This window comes from Thermothielavioides terrestris, chromosome 1 (genome assembly GCF_000226115.1).
Source record: "Thermothielavioides terrestris NRRL 8126 chromosome 1, complete sequence".
NCBI lineage: Eukaryota > Fungi > Ascomycota > Sordariomycetes > Sordariales > Chaetomiaceae > Thermothielavioides > Thermothielavioides terrestris.
Genome location: NC_016457.1, coordinates 3,890,248 through 3,910,950, shown reverse-complemented (window position 1 = coordinate 3,910,950; position 20,703 = coordinate 3,890,248). Strand labels below are relative to the sequence as shown.

Genomic DNA, 20,703 nt, shown 5'->3' with positions numbered 1-20,703 from the left:
ACGCCGTGTGGTCTTCCGTTTCTCCAACCCAGCACCCAAGAGTGGCGTTAGCTCCGTCGACCATCAGTCTCATTCGATACATGCAGCAATACCAGCGAGGTAGTGCACCTCATGACCTCGCCCAGAACCAATCCCCAAACGGTGGGCTGTGAGCACTCACGTGGGTCACTGTCGGCCACTCAGCATTGAGCGAGAGCTTCAGGCTAAACTCAAAGCTCAAAATGTCTGAAGTGAGGGTGGTGGTTGCCAGGTAAATCTGCCTCCCGCAGTCAATTGACTCGGGCGAGCTAGCAACCGCGGTGGAGCATGTATTGGCCGGATGTCAGGCGCCATGGCGTGTCCAGCGCACATGCTGGTGAATCCAGGGGGACAACTAGGCGTCAAGTGGACGCACGTCTCAACTGCCACGTCTTGGTGAGATCGGCCATGGAATCTGAGTGATGTTCTTATGGGTGATTTGTGTTGTTGTTCCCGCCCAGCTGACAGCACTTTGAGGCTCGTGAACAAACATGTAGATCCCGGTCTAGGAGGGCATGCGCTCCTCAACGTGATGGTCGTCTGGAGACTCGAGTGCAGAAGCCATGGTCCACTCCTCAGGTCACGAACGAGTCTCGTGTTGTCTGTGCTGTAAGCCGGATGGCCTTCCACGTCGAGACACCCGCATCACCCGGTGTTAACACGTAGCTGCGAGCGTGTGGTAGTGGTAAGGGACTGGCGGCAGGTGACCTGCTCTCCCAGACATGCGCACCGCGTCTCACCTCCACACAGGCAAGTCGAGATCGACCACGATCGGCTTGTGGAATCTCCTTCCTCCAACGTGAGGCCACGAGGTAGCAACAATGGCGCAGTTGATGACGCACGTCTCTCGTCGGCCGCTGCGGTCCACGGGGTTCGGCAGCCCCGTACTCACGCGCTGCGCTCCAAGCTCCAACGAAGAGCCAGGGCTACCGTTCCGGTAGGCTGGGCCCACCAACCCCGACCCGTCCTCCCTGTCGGATAGGACCCGTTCTGCCGGGTCCGGCAAGTAGGATGGGCCACACCCGGCTTCCGCACCACGAGGTGGCGCCGGGTCTCGGAAGTCGAGCGCCCGCTTTCCACCGCGCGCCGTCAGGTCGACCAAACTTATCTTCGCCGAGGCGGGATCCGAGCTCGGATCTTCCCACCGCTCCACAGACGCCTCGGCAGAGACGCCGTCCCCAGCGCCGAGACCACCACCGGTGTCCCACCGCACGCGCTCAGCGCCTCTGGCTTGGTGGACATGGCCACACACGTGCAGTCGAGGACGTACCATTGCAAGCGCTGCGCGCAGGTCTCTGCAGCCCAGGGAATCGTCACAATGCGAGTAGGCGGGCGTGTGGGTGACCAGGATGTCGGTGTCGGGCGGTATGGCCGCCCAGAGCTCTGCCGCGTTGGGACTTCCCACGGCTGCGCTGCCTTGGTCTGGACGGGGATACATGAACGCCCATGTGCCGTACTCGGGACTGTACGGAGAGCCAAAGACGGTGAACTCGGTGCCTGGCCCGTCGGGACGGCTCAGCCGGATGGTGGCGCTCCTGTGCTGGAGGTAGGTAATGGTAGGGCTTGCCGTAAGCAGTGACAGACATTTGGCTGGGTCCTGAGGGTTCTTGTTGTGGAAGCTTGAGCCATGTTTGGCGTAAAAGTTAGGATCCAGAGTGATATCGTGGTTCCCTGTTGTGCCGATGGGTGAGCATGAACCCGGAACGCTTCCACCAGGGGATCTGATACCTGCGATCACAATCTTGGCGTCAAAGTCGGCCTTTTCAAGCCATTGCACGGCCTTGGAAAGCTGGCCAGCTACGGGTTAGCTCCTTACTGACCTCAGCTCGCTCATGAATACCTCAAGATGCCTAGGTACCTCGGAGTAGCTGCCCTGGTTTGTTAGGTCCCCTGAGTGGATTAAGACATCGCCCTTTGGCAGCTTGACTGTGGAGTTGTGGGTGTCGCTGACACAAACGATCCTGGTCCGCCGCGTTGAACGGGGAGGAGGCGGTGATGAATCAGACATGGCTTGCCCGTTTTGATAGTTATTTGTTCAACAACAGCCTGGTCGATGGGACGCTTGTGGAAGCTTCTTTGATGCGGGACAATGCTGACCGAAAATGATGACTTCAGAGCCGTTTGATCTTCTAACAAGAGAGACCTTTCACATACACGGTGACTGAGAGAAAGTTAAGCGTTGGCAAAGCGGGGGTCTTTTTGGAAGGAAGCCTGAAATGAGGATCCTGAAACTGCTGCCTCCGACTGTTCATGGCGGGGAGCCGAGACCGGCATTCGCATCATTTGAATGCAAAGAGCGAACGGTGATCTATCATCAACTAGGTTATGTACTGTGTGCTTTGAGATAAACCACTGGCTTGCTGTGGTGGGAGCTTCATCAAGCTACCTCCTTGGCCGGAGAAGACCGAAAAGGGAGTTGAGGGCGGCGATTCATGCGGTCAGAAGCAACTTGCCCCATACAGCCCGGAAATCCGCTGGGTCCCACAGCGCTGGCCAATGGCGTTGCAAGCACAGATTAATGACTGGAGCTTCCTCCCCTGCCAGAGTCCCCATGGAAAGCTGTTACCCCCCTGCTTTCCGTCCGTAGCGAATTCTCGAGCTCCTTGGGGAACGGCCCTTCATAGGCTGGCTGGCTGCCACTCATGAACTTCGCTCTGCGCTGTTGGCTGTCTTGGATCGGCTGCAGTCGACGCTGGAGGGGATGCACTTTTTCGGCCTCCGGACGCCGCTCACCTCCTGGCTCGACGCTTTTTGATTCGGTTTTATTTTGACAGATTCTCCTCGTCAACGCTCTGGTCCACTCCCGCCGCACAATCACCCAAGATTGCGGCGGTAACGTTCGCTACCTATCCTGCCTGCGCAACCCGCGACACGGGAGGCCAATAAGGGGGGAGAAAAGCAAATCCGAATTCCCGTTGCGCGAATGCCTGCCCCCCAACATCGTTAAGGCCCCGGAAGCCTGTTTCGCCAGGAATACGGAATAGATGCTCTGAGGCGGCGACCTCTGACACCTTCTGCTTCCCGATTGACGACACACCACACACGAACGCGCCGATACTGCTTGCTTCCCCCGCCCGGAGCCAGCCAGGCACACCGCCGAGCCCTTTATCAACACGAGACAGTGGGCATACACTCTCGTTTGGCGTATGCGTTGGCTGCGGGCGCGCTGGTCCAGCATTTGACTTGGCGTGAGGCCTGCCGGGAGGCTAGGCCCGAGGCGCGAGCCACACCGGCATCTTGTCCGTGACGGCAGCCTGCACGGCCCTTCCTTGCGCCGTCGCTCGCTGGGCGTGGCGTTCAGGAATTCCGTCTCTCCCTGGCGGCGTGCAGCGGGGCTTCGGTTCCATGCCCGTTTTCTCGAAGAGCCCGACTTCCGGAGCCGTGGAACGTTACAGGAGTCGTAGACGTCGCACGGGCCCGTCGCAGTCGCGCTTGTAGAGTGCTATCTCAGATGCGAGGATGGCTACAGTATCCCAAACAGCAACGGCTCTGACATCGCCAGCTCACGTGTGGGAGGATGCTCTGCCAACGGAGCCGGAGGTGAGAATTCGTGTTGTATCTCTCTTCCTCCTTGTCCTTTGTCATCCCTCTCTTGCCGCTCCCCATTCCGTCTTGTCCCACAAGGGCCGGAGCTAACCTGCCCTTCGTCAATCGCCAGGCGCATTATGAGGACGACTTGCAGGCGGTAGACGAAGACCCTTCCATCTCGGGCCGGCGTCCACTGGCGTCTCAGAACGGAAACTCGACCGTGCGTGGCGCCACGGGCCTGGAGCCTCTCTCCCCCGGCGATAGCAACGAAGAATCAGGCCCCGATTCGAAAGCAAAGGGGCTCGAACCTGGCCACCTCCTGCAGCATGATCACAGGGATCCGAAGCCACGGAGCGTGAAGGAACGTAGAGTCGCCGAAAGTTCACCGGGCCTTCACGGAGCCATCAACGGGGAACGGCCGGAAGATGGGCATGCAAACAGAAAAGGACAGGGCAGCCTGTACCCGGACTCCGATAGCGATGAGAATTCCAAGTGGATCCACCGGGACAAGCTTGCCAGGATAGAGAGCGAGGAACTGCAGGCCGCAGGGATCTTCCTTCCGCGACAGAGAGACCGGGCGCGATCGAAAAGCCAGAACAGGCCCAGACGAGACCAGAGCCAAGACAAGGTCAACGGCTCGGGCAGGTCTATCGGAAGTTCTGAATACACCGTCTCGAGATCGAGGAAAAACTCGACGGCGACCACATCAGAGACGAGGACTGTGGATTCGGCAGCGATCCCCAGCTGGGATCTGAGGAGGCCCGAGGAGATTCTCGAAGAAGCTGACGGGCATTGGGTGCCGAATGGCAGCGGCAAAGGCTCGTCGCGAATACCCCTGGCGAAGGACAGTCCTGTCCCGATACCAAGCGAGCACCTCGCGCGAGACACGCGCCTGGTGAGGAAACGGGATAGCAGCCCCACCGCCGAGGACGGCATCACGAACCCCAGGCAGCGCGCACGAAGCGGCAGCACCGGCAACTCGCTGACGAAGATCTCGAGCGCGGGACCCGCCCCGCATCCGAACAAACGATCCGATTCCTCGCCCAAGAAGCCCGCAGCGGCCGCAACCGCCCGAAAACCCAAGCCAGCCAACGGTGCCGCGGGGCGACCGAAGACGCGAGGAGGGCCGAGCAAGGATTCGACGAGCAGCGGGACCGGGACCGGGACCCGGCCGTCCACGAGGTCGGGTGAGCGCGAGTTCTCGAGCAGCAACTCTAAACCAATGGAAGGCGAGCCGCCGTGGATGGTTTCCGCTTATCGGCCGGACCCGCGCCTGCCTCCGGACCAGCAGTTGCTACCCACCGTGGCTAAGCGTCTGCAGCAGGAGAAGTGGGAGAGGGAGGGCAAGTTTGGGAGCGTTTACGACAAGGAGTTTAGGCCGCTCACGGACGATGGCTTCCTGAAGCCCCCCGAGCCCGCCGCTGCTCCCGACAAGGAATCCGCCAAGGAGGGCAAGGATGATCAGAAGGAGGAGCAAGGGGATTGGCCGCTAAAACCGGAGGCCAAGAGCCCGACGCTGCCGGCGAGGGCAAATTCGTACTCAACAATGCCCAAAATCACCGATGCACCAGCCGCCAACCCGCTGCCGAGTCCCAGGGCGCCCTCACGCCAGGCTCAACAAACACAACCGATTCGGCTGCCGGAACCCCCAGATGAACCGGCGCAAAAGAAAGGGGGCTGCGGTTGCTGTATCGTCATGTGACACCGGCCTGTTGTTTCGGCAACAACGCCTTGCCTTCTTATCATTCGCACGGTCGCGTCGTCGTTTAGCCTCCGCCCTTAGACATACCCGTTCCGAAACCCAGTCCGATCACTGTTCTGGGGGACCAGCCGTCGCCCAGTCTCCGACAAACCATTCCGACTTACGACGAGACGATTTTTCTTTTCCTTGGTTCCAGGCGCATCTCAACAACCTCCTATTTTCTCATCCAGTCCACAAGCCGCCTGCGCGCCTTCACAAGCTCAAGCGATTTCCTTTTGTACGCTGTTTCCATACCCGCCTCCGAGCAGCTGCGTCGTGTACCTACCTATTTGGATCCCTTGTTTCTCCGCGACACCACGAGGGCGGTAGCCTGGTACATCCGGCGAGCTCTGGGGAACCGACCAATACATACTCCTACGGCCCGGAGCCGTCGACAACTTTAATGTTGGCAGGGGAATCTCGTTTCTCCGTTTCTCCGTCCGCATCGCCGTGTCCTTGTCCCTCGGTCCCCCCTTTTCAATTCTGCATGGTGCAGCCCGAGCTGTCAGCATTAATCCTTCCTTACCTATCTTGCTTGCGATTAGACAACAGCGCAAGCATTTCACTGCCAATGCGGCAACCATCAAAGCAGGACGTCAGGGCGGGTGATTTTGTTTTCCTCTACTCACAACCTTCCGGCAACCGGGCGGCGAAGGATAAAGCGCGCCCCCGACCACACTGCAAACTGCGCACACCATACCATATCATCTTGTTTCCATTATTTTGTACAGTTAGAACCTGCAGGGGGGCTCCTTTGAGTCTATTCTTATTTCCGCTGATGAGGGGGAAAAGGGGACGTGGCGTTCGAGCGGGCTTGGTTGTTGGGCTCGAGTGCCCGTCGAGGCAGAGCAGAGCGCCCAGACAGAGAAGCAAAGAGATCGTTGATACCAATCCCTTAACGCTGGTGTTGATGGGTGCCGCTGGTGACCTCCATGCTCTCTCTCAGTGGGGTTTGGATACCGGATACTTACTTGCTCGGCCCGCCGGTAAGGCCATACTTCACTCCTCCTACCCGCTGCACTGCCTGTTGCCGGTCAAGCTTCAGAGTACTTCCTTACACCCGCGTGCAGCACCTCCCCTGCGACTGCCTCCGGTAATGCGTCATATGATACGCCAGCAAGAGGCAGGACAACAGACAGAGAGAACTCGAAGGACGTGACCCCCATTCCCCATCGCCGCCGCTCTTCACTATAAACCATACCGGTAACGATCAACCCCCGATTCAGCGCGAGCCCCGCCTACACAGTATCAACCATTCCACCTCTCCGCTCTCGTCGACGACCCGCTCGGCTCGAACCGAACGTAACGTCTGCGGCCGTCGCGATCAGCCGGGCATGGCAAAGCCAGCTTCATCGGAAGGGGGCCGTCACGACCGGCCCCGACACCCACCCGGCTTCGGAAGACCGGCCCATGTTCGGCTCGGACGGGGTCTGCAGGTTTGTTTCAGCGGATGTGTCGTGACCGTTGCCTGAGGTGAGGTGGTGTGGTGCTTTGTTCACGACAGCGTCAGGGCAAGGGGTAGTGGGGAAGAAAGATGGGGCGGGAAGATGGGATGAGCAGAGATCGTGGCAAATTCTTTGGTGATTTAGGGTGTGTACCGCGTTCCCGAGCCGTGTACCTTGAAGTCAGGCGATCAACGGTGCTTGTCTGGGTAAGCTACGTAGGTCCAAGGTAAGGGCTCGGGAGCAGTACCCAGCGTGGAGGGAATGGTCCGGTTACTGGGGCTGAGGATGCCAGCCTTGATCTGGCGACGGTGGCGGTTGGTAGGATTGCTCCCCTATGCTCGTCGTCTGGACGGGGGACTCCGGTGCGGCAGATTTGGTCTGGTTTCGTCGGTCGACCCAGCCGATGATCTGGATGGGAGGCTGTGTGCGTGTGAAGCTGTCGGCTCGAGCCTTGTCAGGGGCGTTACGCTGTCCCCTTGCTCTGCATTGCACGCCGCTTGGGTCGATACATGTATGGTTCATCGTGATGCTTCCGTTGAGAAGCAGAGCCTGAGATAATCTCAACATCTGGACTGCGATAGAGCAAACGAACGACATTACGGACATTACATTATCCGTATACATCTACCCATACGCGATCCGCCTCCTCCTATAAGTCAGGAACACTAAGCACAATGCCCCCCTCTCCCTTTTGAAGATACGGGGCTCAAAGGAAAAGGAGCTCAAACCCCAGCACCAACGGTCCTCCGGAAACCTCATAAAAGACTGGGTCCATCGCTTCGTTCTGACGGATGGTGATCTCCTGCCGTTTGACCGGCTCCAGGGTCGTTGGGCCTGGTGATGTCTCCTCTTCCCACCATTCCAAGACGATCTTGCGTTGCGTATGGTCAAACTTGGCGAGAAGTACAATCTTGACCTCGTGAGGCGATGCAGCAAACCACCACTGTGCATCCACGTACGCCTGCTTCTACAACCAATGTTGGCCGGCCTCTACGTGTGTCACGTTCGGGTCTCGGGCCACCAGTCGAGTCGCCTTCACCAGGGGGGTCCAACTGCGATCCATACCGATCCGGAAAAGTTTGCAAAGAAAAAGATAATATAGCGCACCGTTGAGCTGTTCATGGAGTCCAGTTGAGAGCATAACAATGAGGACCTGGGAATCGCCATACTAGCGGTGATAGTAAAACCCCCGTCTCCGTCTCTCTCTCTCTCTTGGTCGAGTGCGACAACATCACTAGGACGAACGTCCTAAGAACTAGCATCCGAAGAGTCCTTTCGTCACGGCCAGGCCAGAGGTAATCAAGCAATCACCACACCTGTAACAGCGAACATATCTCCAGCAGCAGAGGTGAACAATCTAAACACATCTTGCACGTTGGGAAACCGGACAGTCGCGGCCTCGATGCCCCGTTCTCGTGCGGTCAAAGCAGGTCCAGATGGGATGGACGCCCTCGGTGCCGGCGTAGGCACATTCGTCGCCAACGGGGCAGGCAGCGGCCTCGACATGATCGAGATTGCTAGCACATCGAAGCCGGCGCATGAAGCTCGCATAACACGACAAGCGATCAAATACCATGTTTTTTTTCTGGGGGAGGGGAGGATCGGCAACTTCCACTCATAAGGTTGTCTTGCTTCATCATGAAAACACGGAGTCGTCACTCCTCCACGACGCAGTTGTCCCGGCACCGGACGAGATCGTCAGGTGCAATTTGCTCCGTGCACGTTGGTGAGCTGAGCGGGACGATGACAATTGGCCCAATGCAGTGGAAATTTGATCAATTGGTCTGGAACGTCCGGGCTGATGAGTGAAAAGCAAAAGGTGTGAGAGTGGGGCGATGGCCGGTGAGCGCCAAGCGCGGGAGACGCTGTGGCTTCAAGATCGGCGGCCTGGCCCCCTGCCTAGCTGCTCGTCCTCAAAACTGCTCCGTACTGTGTAAGGGTTACTCGTCCAGCGGCCATTGGGCTGCCGTTGCACCGCGGCGAGCCTTTTGGAAACAGGAGGAATCAGCGATGGACTTGGGCAACAATATTTTCGCGACGAAAAGACGCCGGGAATCTTCCTGCTTCTAGAAGCTGCTGTGGGCGTTGTATGCATCTCGCAAGTTCCTCGGTCTCCGCCGCCCCGGGCCTCTCGCGAGTGGATCCGTTGAAGGTGAAACACACCCGTATCTCGCCTCTCGTGGGGAATTGGCTCAGCAAAATTTAAGGCTGGAGGATGGGGCCAGCTAATTCGTACGCTACACTACATTAGTGTAACGGTGACTACTCCGTATCAAACAGTATACTACCTTACACAGTAAGCAACAAACCTAACACCTCAAGCGAAACAACATCTTTGGCTTCTGGGGCCGGGAACTGTAGCTCACATTGGTGTGGCTGCATAGAACCTGGAAGTACATTACATTTAAGGCACCTTCGTATGACCCGATGGGAAACAGAAAAGAGAATGATCCGTAGCATCGCTCATCAGGTGGTTCCCATGGCCGACAGTCACCTAACTACCACCTAAGTCGGAAATGCGAGGAATCGCCGATATCACAGCCAGCAGAGTGACGTATTAGTGCCCACAGCAACAAGCAGTGAAGCTGCCGCTTGCCCCGCCGTTACAAACGAAGCTGTCGCCGATATAATAGGTACCGATTCTGCAGTTTCCAATTGCCCTCAGCTCTTGGGGACCAACCCTGCTATTTACAGGAGGGTTGCCTCGACGTCACATGGTTATTCGTAACGTTGCCGACAATTTTTGAATTGCTCATACACCTGGAGGGAGAAGCTTCCATTTCACAGCTTCTTGGCACCCAGTCTGGACTGGCCTAGTGAGGGAAATTACCTACGGTACGGATTTGGATTGTACACGTAACTCAGGTTAGGCTGATACGCTGGAGGTTATAGAGGTCCCGCCAAGACTAATTTCGGCCAATTGTCGGCAATGTTTTTACAGCGTCAGTACTCCGCCAAGACCGCCAAGGGGTTTGCACTATCGCTACGGGTTAGCCACGGGTTAGTTCGCCGGGGGTGCGGGGGGCGGCGCCAGCCCCCCGCTGGTTAGGATTCGGGTTAAGGTTAGGGTGAGGGTCAAGGTTAGGGTGCGGGTTAACTTCGTTTTCTTTTTTTTTTTTTTTTGTTTGGTTGAGGTTTGGTAAAGTTGTTGCTACGAGTCTTCGCGATTGTGCATTGTCGATGTTGCTCTAAGTCGTCGTAGCCCCGCTTACCCCGTGGCGATTGTAAATACTTGTAAGCGGCAACCTCCGAAATTAGTCTTGGCGGGACCTCTATAACCACGACCGCTAATACTCGTCCGTTGCGGGGCTGCCCAATCGTCTCTTGCCGTGGGTCTAGAACTGTGTGTGAGTCGAGACGACGCACATGATTGATTGATTGCTTTGGGGATCGAAATTGTGAAAGACGGATAGAGTTCTGGATCGCAGATCGGGGTTATTCTTAAAGAGGTCCCGCCAAGACTAATTTCGGAACCTGCCGCTTACAAGTATTTACAAATTGCCGCGAGGGAGCGGGGTCGCCACGACTTCGAGCAACATCAACAACGAAGAATTGCAAAGACTCGTAGCAGCAACTTCGTGAAACCTCAACCAAATTGAAAAAAAAAGAAAACGAAGTTAACCCGCACCCTAACCTTGACCCTCACCCTAACCATAACCCTCACCCTAACCAGCGGGGGGCTGGCGCCGCCCCCCGCACCCCCGGCGAACTAACCCGTGGCTAACCCGTGGCGATAGTGCAAACCCCTTGGCGGTCTTGGCGGGGTACTGACGCTGTAAAAACATTGCCGACAATTGGCCGAAATTAGTCTTGGCGGGACCTCTTTAAGATCCAGCCAGATCGGCAGCACCTCGCAACAACCAACGTCAACCATCCATCGAAGCCCCCGCACAGTACTCACGAGATATACATAGCATCATGCGTGCAAACTTGGTACGATCAGGGCGAAGGCGGCCAAGCCAGGCAGGAGAAGTGTGATCTCTCGGGGTGATGCCCAGTGCCACCGTCCAATCTCAACCTCAACGGCGCCCAGGCGAGAACAAGACAGATTGTTGGGTTATCCATGTCCGGGATCGATTACGCCGGACCAAACCTCCACAGCCGAGTCTTAGAAATCGCGGGGCGGGCTGACCACAGCGGCCGCAACGCGGTGCGATGTTATGAGTCAGCAGTTGGCGTGTTTACCGGCCTTTCCGAACGAGACGAGAATGCTTTCAGGCCACTTCAAAGTCACTTTCTGACTTTCCGAATCAGTGGTTCATGAGTTGGCAGGTCCGTGTTTGGCTTTGGACCCGGGCGAACCGCGCCGCCTCAATTGCGAACCTAAACGGCTGTGGACACGAAGGGCACCGTTTCCACCGAGTCGCGGGGTGGAATGGACGCAAACACCCTTGCACAGCGTAAAATTTTGTACCGCAGGCGTAACCAACACGGGCCGTGCCCCCTTGCTCCTGGACAGCCTCGGACATCTCACACACCCCTCCCTCCCCCCTTCCCTTTCACCCATGTCAGCCCCATGTCCCAGCCTTTCTTCGTGTGGGTGGGCACCAGAGCGGCAGAGCCCAAAGCAGACCTTGGTCTGGCCCAGCCCGTGTCCCGGATTCGCTGGCACCCGCCCAAAATAAAGCTGCGAGCCCCTTCCCCCCCCTTCCATATTGCTGCCGCGACCTCATAAGCCAGAACATGCACAAACTTGTCCGCCCAAGCATCCAATGGTCTCTGCTTGGAACCGGCCTCGAATCGCTAGATAAATCCAGCATCGCCCTAGGCCTAGCCACCCGCTCCCACCCATCATGTCCGCATCTTCCTCTCGGCCGCCCCAGGTTCCTTACCCTGGCAGCCCATCTTCCAGCTCGTCGTCATCCTCGTCTTCGTCTGCATCCTCGTCTTCCTACTCAGCGTCCGACTCGGATCTCCCTTCGTCAAACTCGGCCAGCTCGGGATCGCTTGTTCGGCTCAGCATGGACTCAACAACGCGCCCGCCCGTGCAGGTCACCGTCATCCGCTGCCTGCGGTGCGCGCGAGGAGAGGAGATCACCTCGACCGACGATCCGAGCCTGTCCGGCATGATCAAGATCGGGACTAACATCTACTACTGCAGCCGCTGCGCCAAGATGGTCGGCTACACCTGAGTGGAGGTGTCCAGAGGGGGTTACGCTCTCACGAGAACGAGCGAGACTGCGGCACGGCAGCTGGTCGAAGAGTTGGCTGGGAAGCAACGGACGGGGAAAGTGCGCCTCTGAGCCGTGTCCCCATGGCCTACCAGCGACATGAACCTCCGAGCATCGCCAACACCGCCCTGCCATACCCTCCAGCTCGAGAAGGGTCAGCACGCCAAAAGCTCGGCCGTCTTCTTCGGACCTCTCTCACCAAAGGAGATGTGACCGAAATCGTCGCAGCGCGACCTGCGCCGAGATTGCCGGCTGCTCTCCCTCTCACCGATATGGTCTTGCGGCGTCGACATTTGCGAATGTCCACATTCGTGCGCGCGACAACCCGACGCTGCACACTTGCCCAGCTCATTGCTCGACCGGATGAGCCACGACACGCCGGACGCAGTGCGGCGCCGCTTAAGGCTCTTCATCTGCGCACTTCGCGCGTCGTACCCGGCTGCTCCGGACTTCGTTCTACCCGCAGATCCTGGGTCCAGCAGCAGTTGTCTTTTCAGTCGATTTTCCGACTCGGCACAATTCAGCGCCTCTCTATTGCAGGCTATGGAGAGCCCGTTCCGATTCAGACTCGGCACTCTTTTTTTTTTTTTTTTTCTCAACACTCGAGGGCGAAAGGAGCCAAGCGCCGCGGCGCCGGCGAAGTGGAACCCGCGGGCCAGACCACGAGACAACCAGCGCTCAGATTCTCTCTTCAAAAGCTGCAGCGCCAAATTATTAGGCAGCTGCCGGACAGATTCTCGACAGCCCATTGGGCAACGGTTCCGGCTCTTTCATGACACGATCGCTCCCGCCAATGGCGGCTTCACGATCCGCAGCCCCCCTGCCGCGTGCCAAGCTCGCTGACGTCGACGTGCTTCCGACTTGCTGCAAGGCTGGCCCGATCTTCTCTCCGGAGAGAGAATGCGACCTCTCACAAAGGGCACCGTTCTGGTTGCGCGCGAGTTACACCGTCGCCCCAGGTCTAGACCGCGACGGGCATGTTGTCGTTGATGAGGGCTCTTCCCCTCCTTTTCTTCTATTTTCTATCCATTTCTCCCCCGCTGCGCTGGCGTCCCACGATGCTCGTGTGTTCAACGGGCCGTTTCCAAAATCGCAAGCGGCCTTCTCCCCTGGCGGATGGGTTGTCTTTTCTTCTTGTTCGCACTGTACATATCACGCTTGGGTTCTTGAGCGACGGCGTCTTCGGAGAGGGGAGCGATCACTAAACATGGGTCTGCAGGCACGGCATGGATGGGATACACGCCGCACTCGGACGGAATAGCGTTCCCTGACTGGTCTATCTACTTCTTTTTTTTCATCTTGGGCGCTGCGCGGAGCATAGAAGCACGATACCACATGTGTTGCATGTAGATAGATAGCTACCTAGCAAGCGCCTCTCGGCTGTTACGCAAGTGATGAGACCATGATGACGAGGACGGACGGGGTGTGTCTCACCACCTGCATCGCCGCACCACCACCAGCTGCTCCGTGCTATTCCCATATTCCTTTGTGTTACCTGCCTGCTGCGAAGTCCAATTGCGGTAGATATGGCCCTGTTGTGCCATTTTGCCTGCCCTGAATCGTGTGTGCCGTATGCAGCAGGCTGTCAACGCGACGCATGAGAAGCAAGCTTTCTGTCGGTCGCGATGCAGGACCGTGGGTTGGTTGCGGGTTCAACCGCCTTTGTCCGAAGTTCCCCCCTGCTTGGTGGTTGCGCTGCTGCTGCCCGCTGCACTCAGCCCGGACATGCAGACAATGCACTGCCAGCTCACTGCCTGAACCGACACTGCTACATTACTGTGTAAGTGCGCTACGCCACTGTCACTTACAGCTTCTCAACGTTGTTACCCAAACTGCCCTGCCCGCAGGACCGCCCGGAGTTGCCGCTGCGACGCTGGGAGGGGGCTGAAGAGGAGGTGCTGTGACGGGAATTGAGACATCCATTGCGAACGTCTTCGCAGCAGCCGGGCAGCTCGGGTCCTCCGGCGCAGCCCTTCTCTGCTGGCTGTTGCGCTGCACGACTCCGGGCCTTGGTAGGTTTGCGTGCATAGGAGGCCGGCTTTGGGGAACCGCTTTTCTTTTCTGTTTCCCTTTTTCCCCCCTTTTATTTGTGTACCGCCCGATCAAAGCTACAACTAGGCTGGGAAAGCGTGAGTGCTGCTCAGCTAATCCATAACTCCCTAACGACCGGATATTCCGGAGGGATGATCGATGCGGGGTTTTCGGGAAGCTCTGAGACGCTGTTGAGCTGCGACATTGTGTTGGGGACTTGCAGTGCACATCTTCCCGTGTCTGCATGCCTGTGGCTTGCCAGTGCCGCTGTTATGTTGGCCCCTCGAACTTGCTGTTTGATGAATGGTACACTACCTGAAGTTACTGTCCGACGGCGCTCAGCCAACTTCCCGTCTGCTGTTTTGAGAGCGACTTACACGAGCTGATTCGGGAAAGGATCAGCATCACCTCAACATCCATCACGCGCGTTATCTGCCACTCGGCATTAACTCTCAAGATATTACGCCTGGCTCAGCGATACCACGCTGCAACAAGGAATAGCAGTGAATACCAAGAGAGTTGTCTCCCTCAGCCGGCTTGTTAATGCCATCATAGTCCGCTCGTGTTATGCAAGAGCACTTCATACTTGGCTTTGTCGGTCCAGGGTCCTCTCCCCAGTTTCGGTCCAGGAAATCGTGATAGGATCACCCGGTACTAGATGCAAGACGACGTCACTGAGGTCAAGGAGCCGAGCTTTGTTCTGGAGAACGCTACGGTTGCGTTATTACGGAACGGAATTACAGACAGGGGGGCTCGGTAGGAAGCTGCATATGCGTGGTTCTGACTCCGGACGTTTGTTCCTGTCTTAGACAAGCGTTTCTCGAGGCTGGGAGTGTTCGTACCATCGCTGGCGAGGGGATGTCCTAAATGCCTTGAGCAAGGAGTGTGGTTGTCTCATGGCGGGCATGGAGAACGTAGAACCGTCGGCCTCTGGTTACGACGGTGTGGACATCTCGACTCTGTTTCGCCCTTTGGACCCAGGATACACCATTGGCACAGGTCTTCGGGTTCTGGTTTGGCCTGTGCCTTGTCTTACCGCCGCATCGGGTCCTGACACGGCCAGAGTTGGAGTCCCACCTCGCCATCGAGTCCAGAACAAAAGGAGTCTAGACCAGGGCTTGTTCGATGCGGCATCCTCGGTCATGATCGGTAGCGGGCAACCCGGATCTCGCACCGTCCTCTTGGTTGTTGGTTCGCGGCTCCGTCGTCTACGGATGCACCTAGTGTACACAGTAAGCCGGGCCGGAGAAGTCGCTAACTCCCCACACTTGTTCACATAAGGCCAGGTAGTTCCGGAAACGGCGTGGAGCCACCTCCAGTTTACATGCATACCACAATACACTAGTGTGGAAGCCAGTCTACTGACGCTTTCCAACCTGTTGGATGACCTCATGGTGCATGGTTCGTGATGCCGTCGCTGTGCTGGTCTTGGAGGCAGTGGTCCCGCACGCAATACCAGGTAAGCCCAGCATCGTGGTGGTTGCTCCTCCAGAGCAAACGGGGCGCGAGATCCAAGACTTCTAGACCCTAGCGCTTGTTCCTGCAGCCGCGCTTCCGCGGCCATGACAGAGATCGGATGGCGTAGCAACAAAGAGGCACTGCGAGGACTGGTCTCTGACGAGGGCCTGCGACCAGAGTTACGGATATACCATCCTCGTCCGCCTTCAGTCAGATTTGGAAAGGAACGCCGAAAATTTCCCGAAAGAGGTGTCAGCTCTCAGCAACACCTCTTGCGCCCGCGATTTGTTAAGTCACCAAGCCCCCCCAACTCGGGCCGATGCGACGCGGCCTCCTCACATTTGGGAAATCTCCTCACGAAACACAAAGGCCGAACCCAAGCAACGGCGGCGGCCAAGAGGACGGAAACGTCGCGCGGACATTTTGCTCCGCAACCCCCTCCCTCCCTCCGCGAATCCAAACGCCCGGTCAAACCCACCTGCGGAAGCCGCCGAGCGGTTCATCGCCAGGGAACGGACTGCCCCGCAAAACTTCGCCAATGTCTGGAGCCGGTGAAGCCATTTCCCGCGCCAGCGGATGTGTGGACGAGGGTGGATTGTGTGGGGGAGAAAGAAGGCGCTGGCCTCACTCGATTGCGGCTTTCTCCTGCAAGTTGGTCGATCCGTGGATCGCCACAAAGCGGCGCAAATGCCGTACGGTACGTAAGGTAGTAATTACATCGCATTACGCGGCGGCTTAACACTCGTGCCATTCACGCTCGACATGGTTGTCTGACCAACGGATCGTCCAAACGGTGAGGTGAAGTCAGTGAGTGTTCTCCAGGTTGAGAAACATGCAGATGACTTTCCGTCTTGAGGTTCACTCGGTTGTAACGTTGATAGTCGCACTCGGCCGCCCAGTGTCATTGATCTTGTGCCATAAGACCATGTTCGAAGTTGCTAGAAACCAGTATAAATTTATCTCAGACCTCAGACCAGTATTGGGCTGTATTGGCCCGCTGCGCGGGCCTCAAACCGGCTTAGCCTGCAACACTGCCCCACTACACTGCCTACAGCCAATCAGAGCGCCCATTGCAATTTGAGCCCATACTAGTCTAAGTGCAAAGGTCGTAATTTGGTCGTCGTTAAAGAGGTCCCGCCAAGACTAATTTCGGAGGTTGCCGCTTTCAAGTAATTACAAATCGCCAAGGGTAAGCGGGATCGCTACGTCTTAGAGCAACATCAAAGCTACGTCTTAGAGCAACATCAACAATGCAAAACCACGAAGACTCGTAACAACAACTTTACAATACCTCAACCAAATCGAAAAAAAAGAAAACGAGGATAACCTATACCCTAACTATAACCTGAATTCTAACCTTAACCTAAATCCTAACTAGCGGGGGGCTAGCGCTACCCCCTATACCCCCGGCAAACTAACCCTTAGCGATAGTATAAACACTTTGGCGATCTTGGCGATGTACTGATAGTATAAAAACATTGTCGACAATTGGCCGAAATTAGTCTTGGCGGGACCTCTTTAACGTCTACCCGTGATTTGGCCCAGTCAGGGCACACAAGGAGCAGGGCGAATTGCGCCGACAGCTACAACACCATCAAAACTGGGTAACACCATCAAAACTAGGTATTTTAGCGATCTGTAAGTTGCTCCTAAATCACTAGATTATACACTTTCTAACAGTGCCTAGGATGCCTACGTTGGCTAGGAGGATGGCCACAAGCCCAGGATGGCCACAAGCCTAGGATAGCCACGTCAGGCAGAATACCCACGAACCTAGGAAGATGCCCACGAACCCAGGAAGATGCCCGCGAACCCAGGAAGATGCCCACGAACCCAGGAAGATGCTCGCGAACCTAGGAAGATGCCCACATTAGCCAGGATACCCACGAACCCAGGAAGATACCCACGTTAGCCAGGAGGATGCCCACAAGCCCAGGATGCCCACGATCAAGCTCGTTACAGGCCATTTTCTACACCCTCTGAGCTACCGTTCGGCAATACAGTTAGATCAGAGGACGGAAAAACAGGCTCCAAGGATCACCTTGACGAGCACAACGTTGCCGTCAAATTTGATGGGTTTTAACGCAATGTTATAGAAATTGAGGGGGGGTCATCGATCGGAAAAAATGCCGTGACTACCCCAAAACTTTTCGTTAAAAGCAACCGTTCAGGAAAAAATTTGTATCTATATATATAAGAGTAGGCTCATTAGAATCGCCTATCAATGGCGATCTTCAGACAGTATTTACCTTTATAATACGATTTATGGTAGTTGAGATATTTACGAGTGATCAAGTTGGATTTTTTGGTCTCCCATACAAAACCGTGACCACTCCAGGCCGAATCCTAGATTTTGCTCTCAGACCTCTTTCAAAGGCATTCTATACAAAAAGTAGGCCAAGTTCTTAAAAGGGTCTAGCGGACAGCGTTATATACAAACTAGTATAGGATTACGTCTTGGCAGGCCTGGGCACGGACCTCTCCCGGCCGTAGGCTGGGAAAATAGAGAACGCAATGAAAGGGGTCTGAGGGCTGAGATAAGTATAAATAGCCTATCCAAAAATACACGAAAAGGAGGGAGGGGAAATACTGACTACCAGACTGCCTCGTGCTTGGGGCTCGTGAAGATCTTGGAGGGACCGTCGCACCGAGGACCTAGTAAGCTGGAGAAAATCACCTCGTCGGAAAAAGAAACCTCATGTTTCGCAGTGCACTCGCACTTGCGCCCGACACCCAAGTTCATGATGAGTGTGGAGCGTCTCTGAGACAAGAACTCGCAACTCGTAAATTAACCACAAACAACGCCTGCCCTTCCCCCTTCCCCCACCTCCCTCCTCAGGAGAGATACTGCGTACAAATGTGTCATCCCTCGCATTCACATGCTCACCCAAAGCAGACGACCATCACGCTGAACAGGTGGGCAGGCAGTATGGTATATCGCGCCGTATTTAGGGCGCTTCCTGCCCCCGTCCTCCAATCCTGCGTCGCTTCTCTCACCAGCCCCTTAGGGGGAGTTGAAGGGTGTCAGACGCCGACGCAGCTGACCCTCCCACACCCCACCTATCCACCCGGCCCTGCCGACGCGCCTCACCTTGTCCACGGTGAATTGCCAGCCATCCTCACAACACGTAACCCGCGGCGGCTGTCACCCTTCCATCTTTACATCGCCCTGCTGCTGCTGCCTGCCCATGTGCTTGAGCAGGTAGCTGCGCTTGAAGTACTCGTTCGGGTGCACGATGGTCTCGAGCTGCGCGGCCGTCATGACGCCGTCGTCTTTGGCGCGCTTGAGTTCGGCCTTGTGGAGGTGCTCGAAGACGCTGTGTCTCGGTCGTTAGCTTTCTATCGGAGGACGGAGGGAGGGAACACGGGGTGCCCGGCGTGGTGGAGGGGAGGAGGGATGAATTTTACCGGTTGCACGCCATGTGATACTTCTGGCTCTCCTTGTCCTCCATGACGCCCTGCAGCACCTTGGGGTCGGTGACGCCGGACGCGCGGAGCAGCGTGGCCAGGTTCTCCATGCTGAAGTGGCGGTACGGGCAGCCGTGGGCGTCGCCGGGGCCGGGGGCGTGCTCCGTGAGGATCTTCTGGCAGCTGTACGGGCTGTAGCCGCCGCTGCGGCGGTTCGCGTCGCCGCCCACGTCGCCGTACGCGTGCCGCACGTTGTAGCGGTACTCCTTGTTGAACGTGTCGTCGGTGATCTTGCTGAAGCTCGACCGCCAGAAGACGAGGCACTCCTCCAGGTTCAGCCCGATGCCCTTGAGGAAGAGCGTGTACTGCAGCCGGCCGAAGTGCTTGAGGTGCGCGTCGCGCCGCAGCGAGCGGTGCAGGTGCGCCATGCACATCGGGAAGTGCTGCGACAGGTTGTCGATGTTGCGCGCCGTGATCTCGGCGCCCTCGATCGCCGCGCTGCTGCCGTTGTAGCTCGAGTCGGGCGCGATGAAGTTCTTGGAGAGGTGGTTGAGGATGGGCGTGAGCCGGTCGTCCTCGTCCAGCCGCGGGAGCGCGCGCGCTGTGAGCTGCCGGGGGAAAAACTCTTGTTAGCGAAGGCCACTTACATTCCTGTCGTTTCCTGCATTGTGGCGCGCTCACCTCCAACGCCCGCTCTAATCGCGACGTAAACGTATTCAATACCATGCTCTGCTGCTCCCTCCCCGGGACGTAGGCCTTCCCCCCCTTGAGGAACACCTTCCTGTCCCTCACTAGGTCCGGCACGCGGGTCCAGTCGACCTTGCACCAATCCTCATCCAGCACCTGCTGCGCCCGCTTGCCGGACCCGAAGCCGACGGTGGTCGCCAGCTGCGGCGCGAGCGCGCGCTTCTCCTCTTCTGGCACGGGCTCCCAGTCGAGGTTGAGGGTGCGCACGAAGGCGGCGCGCTCGCGCGAGTCGTCGGTCTGGAAGCGCAGGCGGAACAGCATGGTCTCGACGCGGGCGAAGCGGCGGCGCAGGTCCTCGGTCGACGCGAAGGCCAGGCGCAGGATGAAGTGGCTGTAGTGGTCCTTCTGGCGCTGCGCGTGCAGCTTGGAGTTGCCCGAGCTGCTGGCGTCGAGCGGCAGGTATTTGTCCAGCAGCGGCTTCATGTGCGCGGCCGTCTCGGCCGGCGTGCGGTTGCGGAAGGAGCACGCCTCGAGCTCGGCGAGGACTGCGGAGATGAGCTGCTATTAGCATATTACAAGAAACCGTAGGTCTTTCTGAGCTTGTGATTATCCATTCTTACGCACCCCGTAGTCTATCGATGGCCCATTGTTCAAACTGTTCGAGCGTGATGTCTGCTGTTGGCGGCGTCGAGTAAAAGTTCAGGCGGTGCGGATAGTGCGTCTCCTTGTACGACGGGTCCGCAAACTGCTTCTTGCGGTGGTCGAGGACATTTCGCCGTTTGGCATCGATGCGATTCATGGTCCCTGGTCGTGAGTTGGTTATCCAAAGGAGTGGCCTGGCTGTTGCTGGAGACGCATGGATGTGAATGGAAAACGGGCGGATCACTCACGGGCTGTGGGAGACGCGTCGCGACGCGCTTCCCACCACACCGTCAATTAAAGTTGCCCAATCGGCGCGTTCTGCATCAGCTCATCACGTTAACCCTAACCCTAACTATGTGTTGACAACCTTTCTCAGCACCGTCACACCCGACTAAACTGCATGTTCACCCCAGCTGCCAAAGCGGGCGTATTTCGGCCACTCCCTGTGTTGTTTGTTTTTCACTCACTTCTCATTTGCCTAGGCTTTTGGCAGCTCCGTTGTGACATGTCGGGCCGCGAGCGAGCGTTTTACGCTGTCATGGCAGCGCAGAAACGGTTCCCGGACCCAAGGCTC

General features: G+C 57.2%; 5 protein-coding genes across 5 annotated transcripts; 2 read left to right on the top strand and 3 right to left on the bottom strand.

Moving 5' to 3' along the window:
• Nucleotides 1-754: 754 nt before the first annotated feature.
• THITE_2042414 (uncharacterized protein) lies at nucleotides 755-2,026 on the bottom strand (the record flags this gene model as incomplete). Its single annotated transcript, XM_003649491.1, has 4 exons — nucleotides 755-918; nucleotides 1,054-1,689; nucleotides 1,747-1,807; nucleotides 1,877-2,026. 4 exons carry the CDS (start codon nucleotides 2,024-2,026, stop codon nucleotides 755-757), a joined length of 1,011 nt encoding a protein of 336 aa, XP_003649539.1.
• A 1,311-nt stretch (nucleotides 2,027-3,337) lies between these two features.
• Nucleotides 3,338-5,378, top strand: THITE_2108117 (uncharacterized protein). The gene is made up of 2 exons (XM_003649490.1): nucleotides 3,338-3,558; nucleotides 3,677-5,378. Exons 1-2 carry the CDS (start codon nucleotides 3,478-3,480, stop codon nucleotides 5,246-5,248), a joined length of 1,653 nt encoding a protein of 550 aa, XP_003649538.1. The 5' UTR covers nucleotides 3,338-3,477; the 3' UTR covers nucleotides 5,249-5,378.
• Nucleotides 5,379-7,438: 2,060 nt separating this feature from the next.
• On the bottom strand, nucleotides 7,439-7,678 carry THITE_38835 (uncharacterized protein; the record flags this gene model as incomplete). Its single annotated transcript, XM_003649489.1, has 1 exon — nucleotides 7,439-7,678. A coding segment is annotated over one exon (240 nt), but the record flags the coding sequence as incomplete, so codon positions are not given.
• Nucleotides 7,679-11,408: 3,730 nt separating this feature from the next.
• On the top strand, nucleotides 11,409-12,184 carry THITE_2169385 (uncharacterized protein). Its single transcript, XM_003649488.1, has one exon. The coding sequence runs from the start codon at nucleotides 11,526-11,528 to the stop codon at nucleotides 11,862-11,864; it is 339 nt and encodes a 112-aa protein (XP_003649536.1). The 5' UTR covers nucleotides 11,409-11,525; the 3' UTR covers nucleotides 11,865-12,184.
• A 5,601-nt stretch (nucleotides 12,185-17,785) lies between these two features.
• On the bottom strand, nucleotides 17,786-20,405 carry THITE_2108112 (uncharacterized protein). The gene is made up of 4 exons (XM_003649487.1): nucleotides 20,112-20,405; nucleotides 19,482-20,032; nucleotides 18,801-19,408; nucleotides 17,786-18,709 (listed from the first exon to the last, which is right to left on the bottom strand). The coding sequence occupies exons 1-4, from the start codon at nucleotides 20,284-20,286 to the stop codon at nucleotides 18,538-18,540; spliced, it is 1,506 nt and encodes a 501-aa protein (XP_003649535.1). The 5' UTR covers nucleotides 20,287-20,405; the 3' UTR covers nucleotides 17,786-18,537.
• Nucleotides 20,406-20,703: the final 298 nt, after the last annotated feature.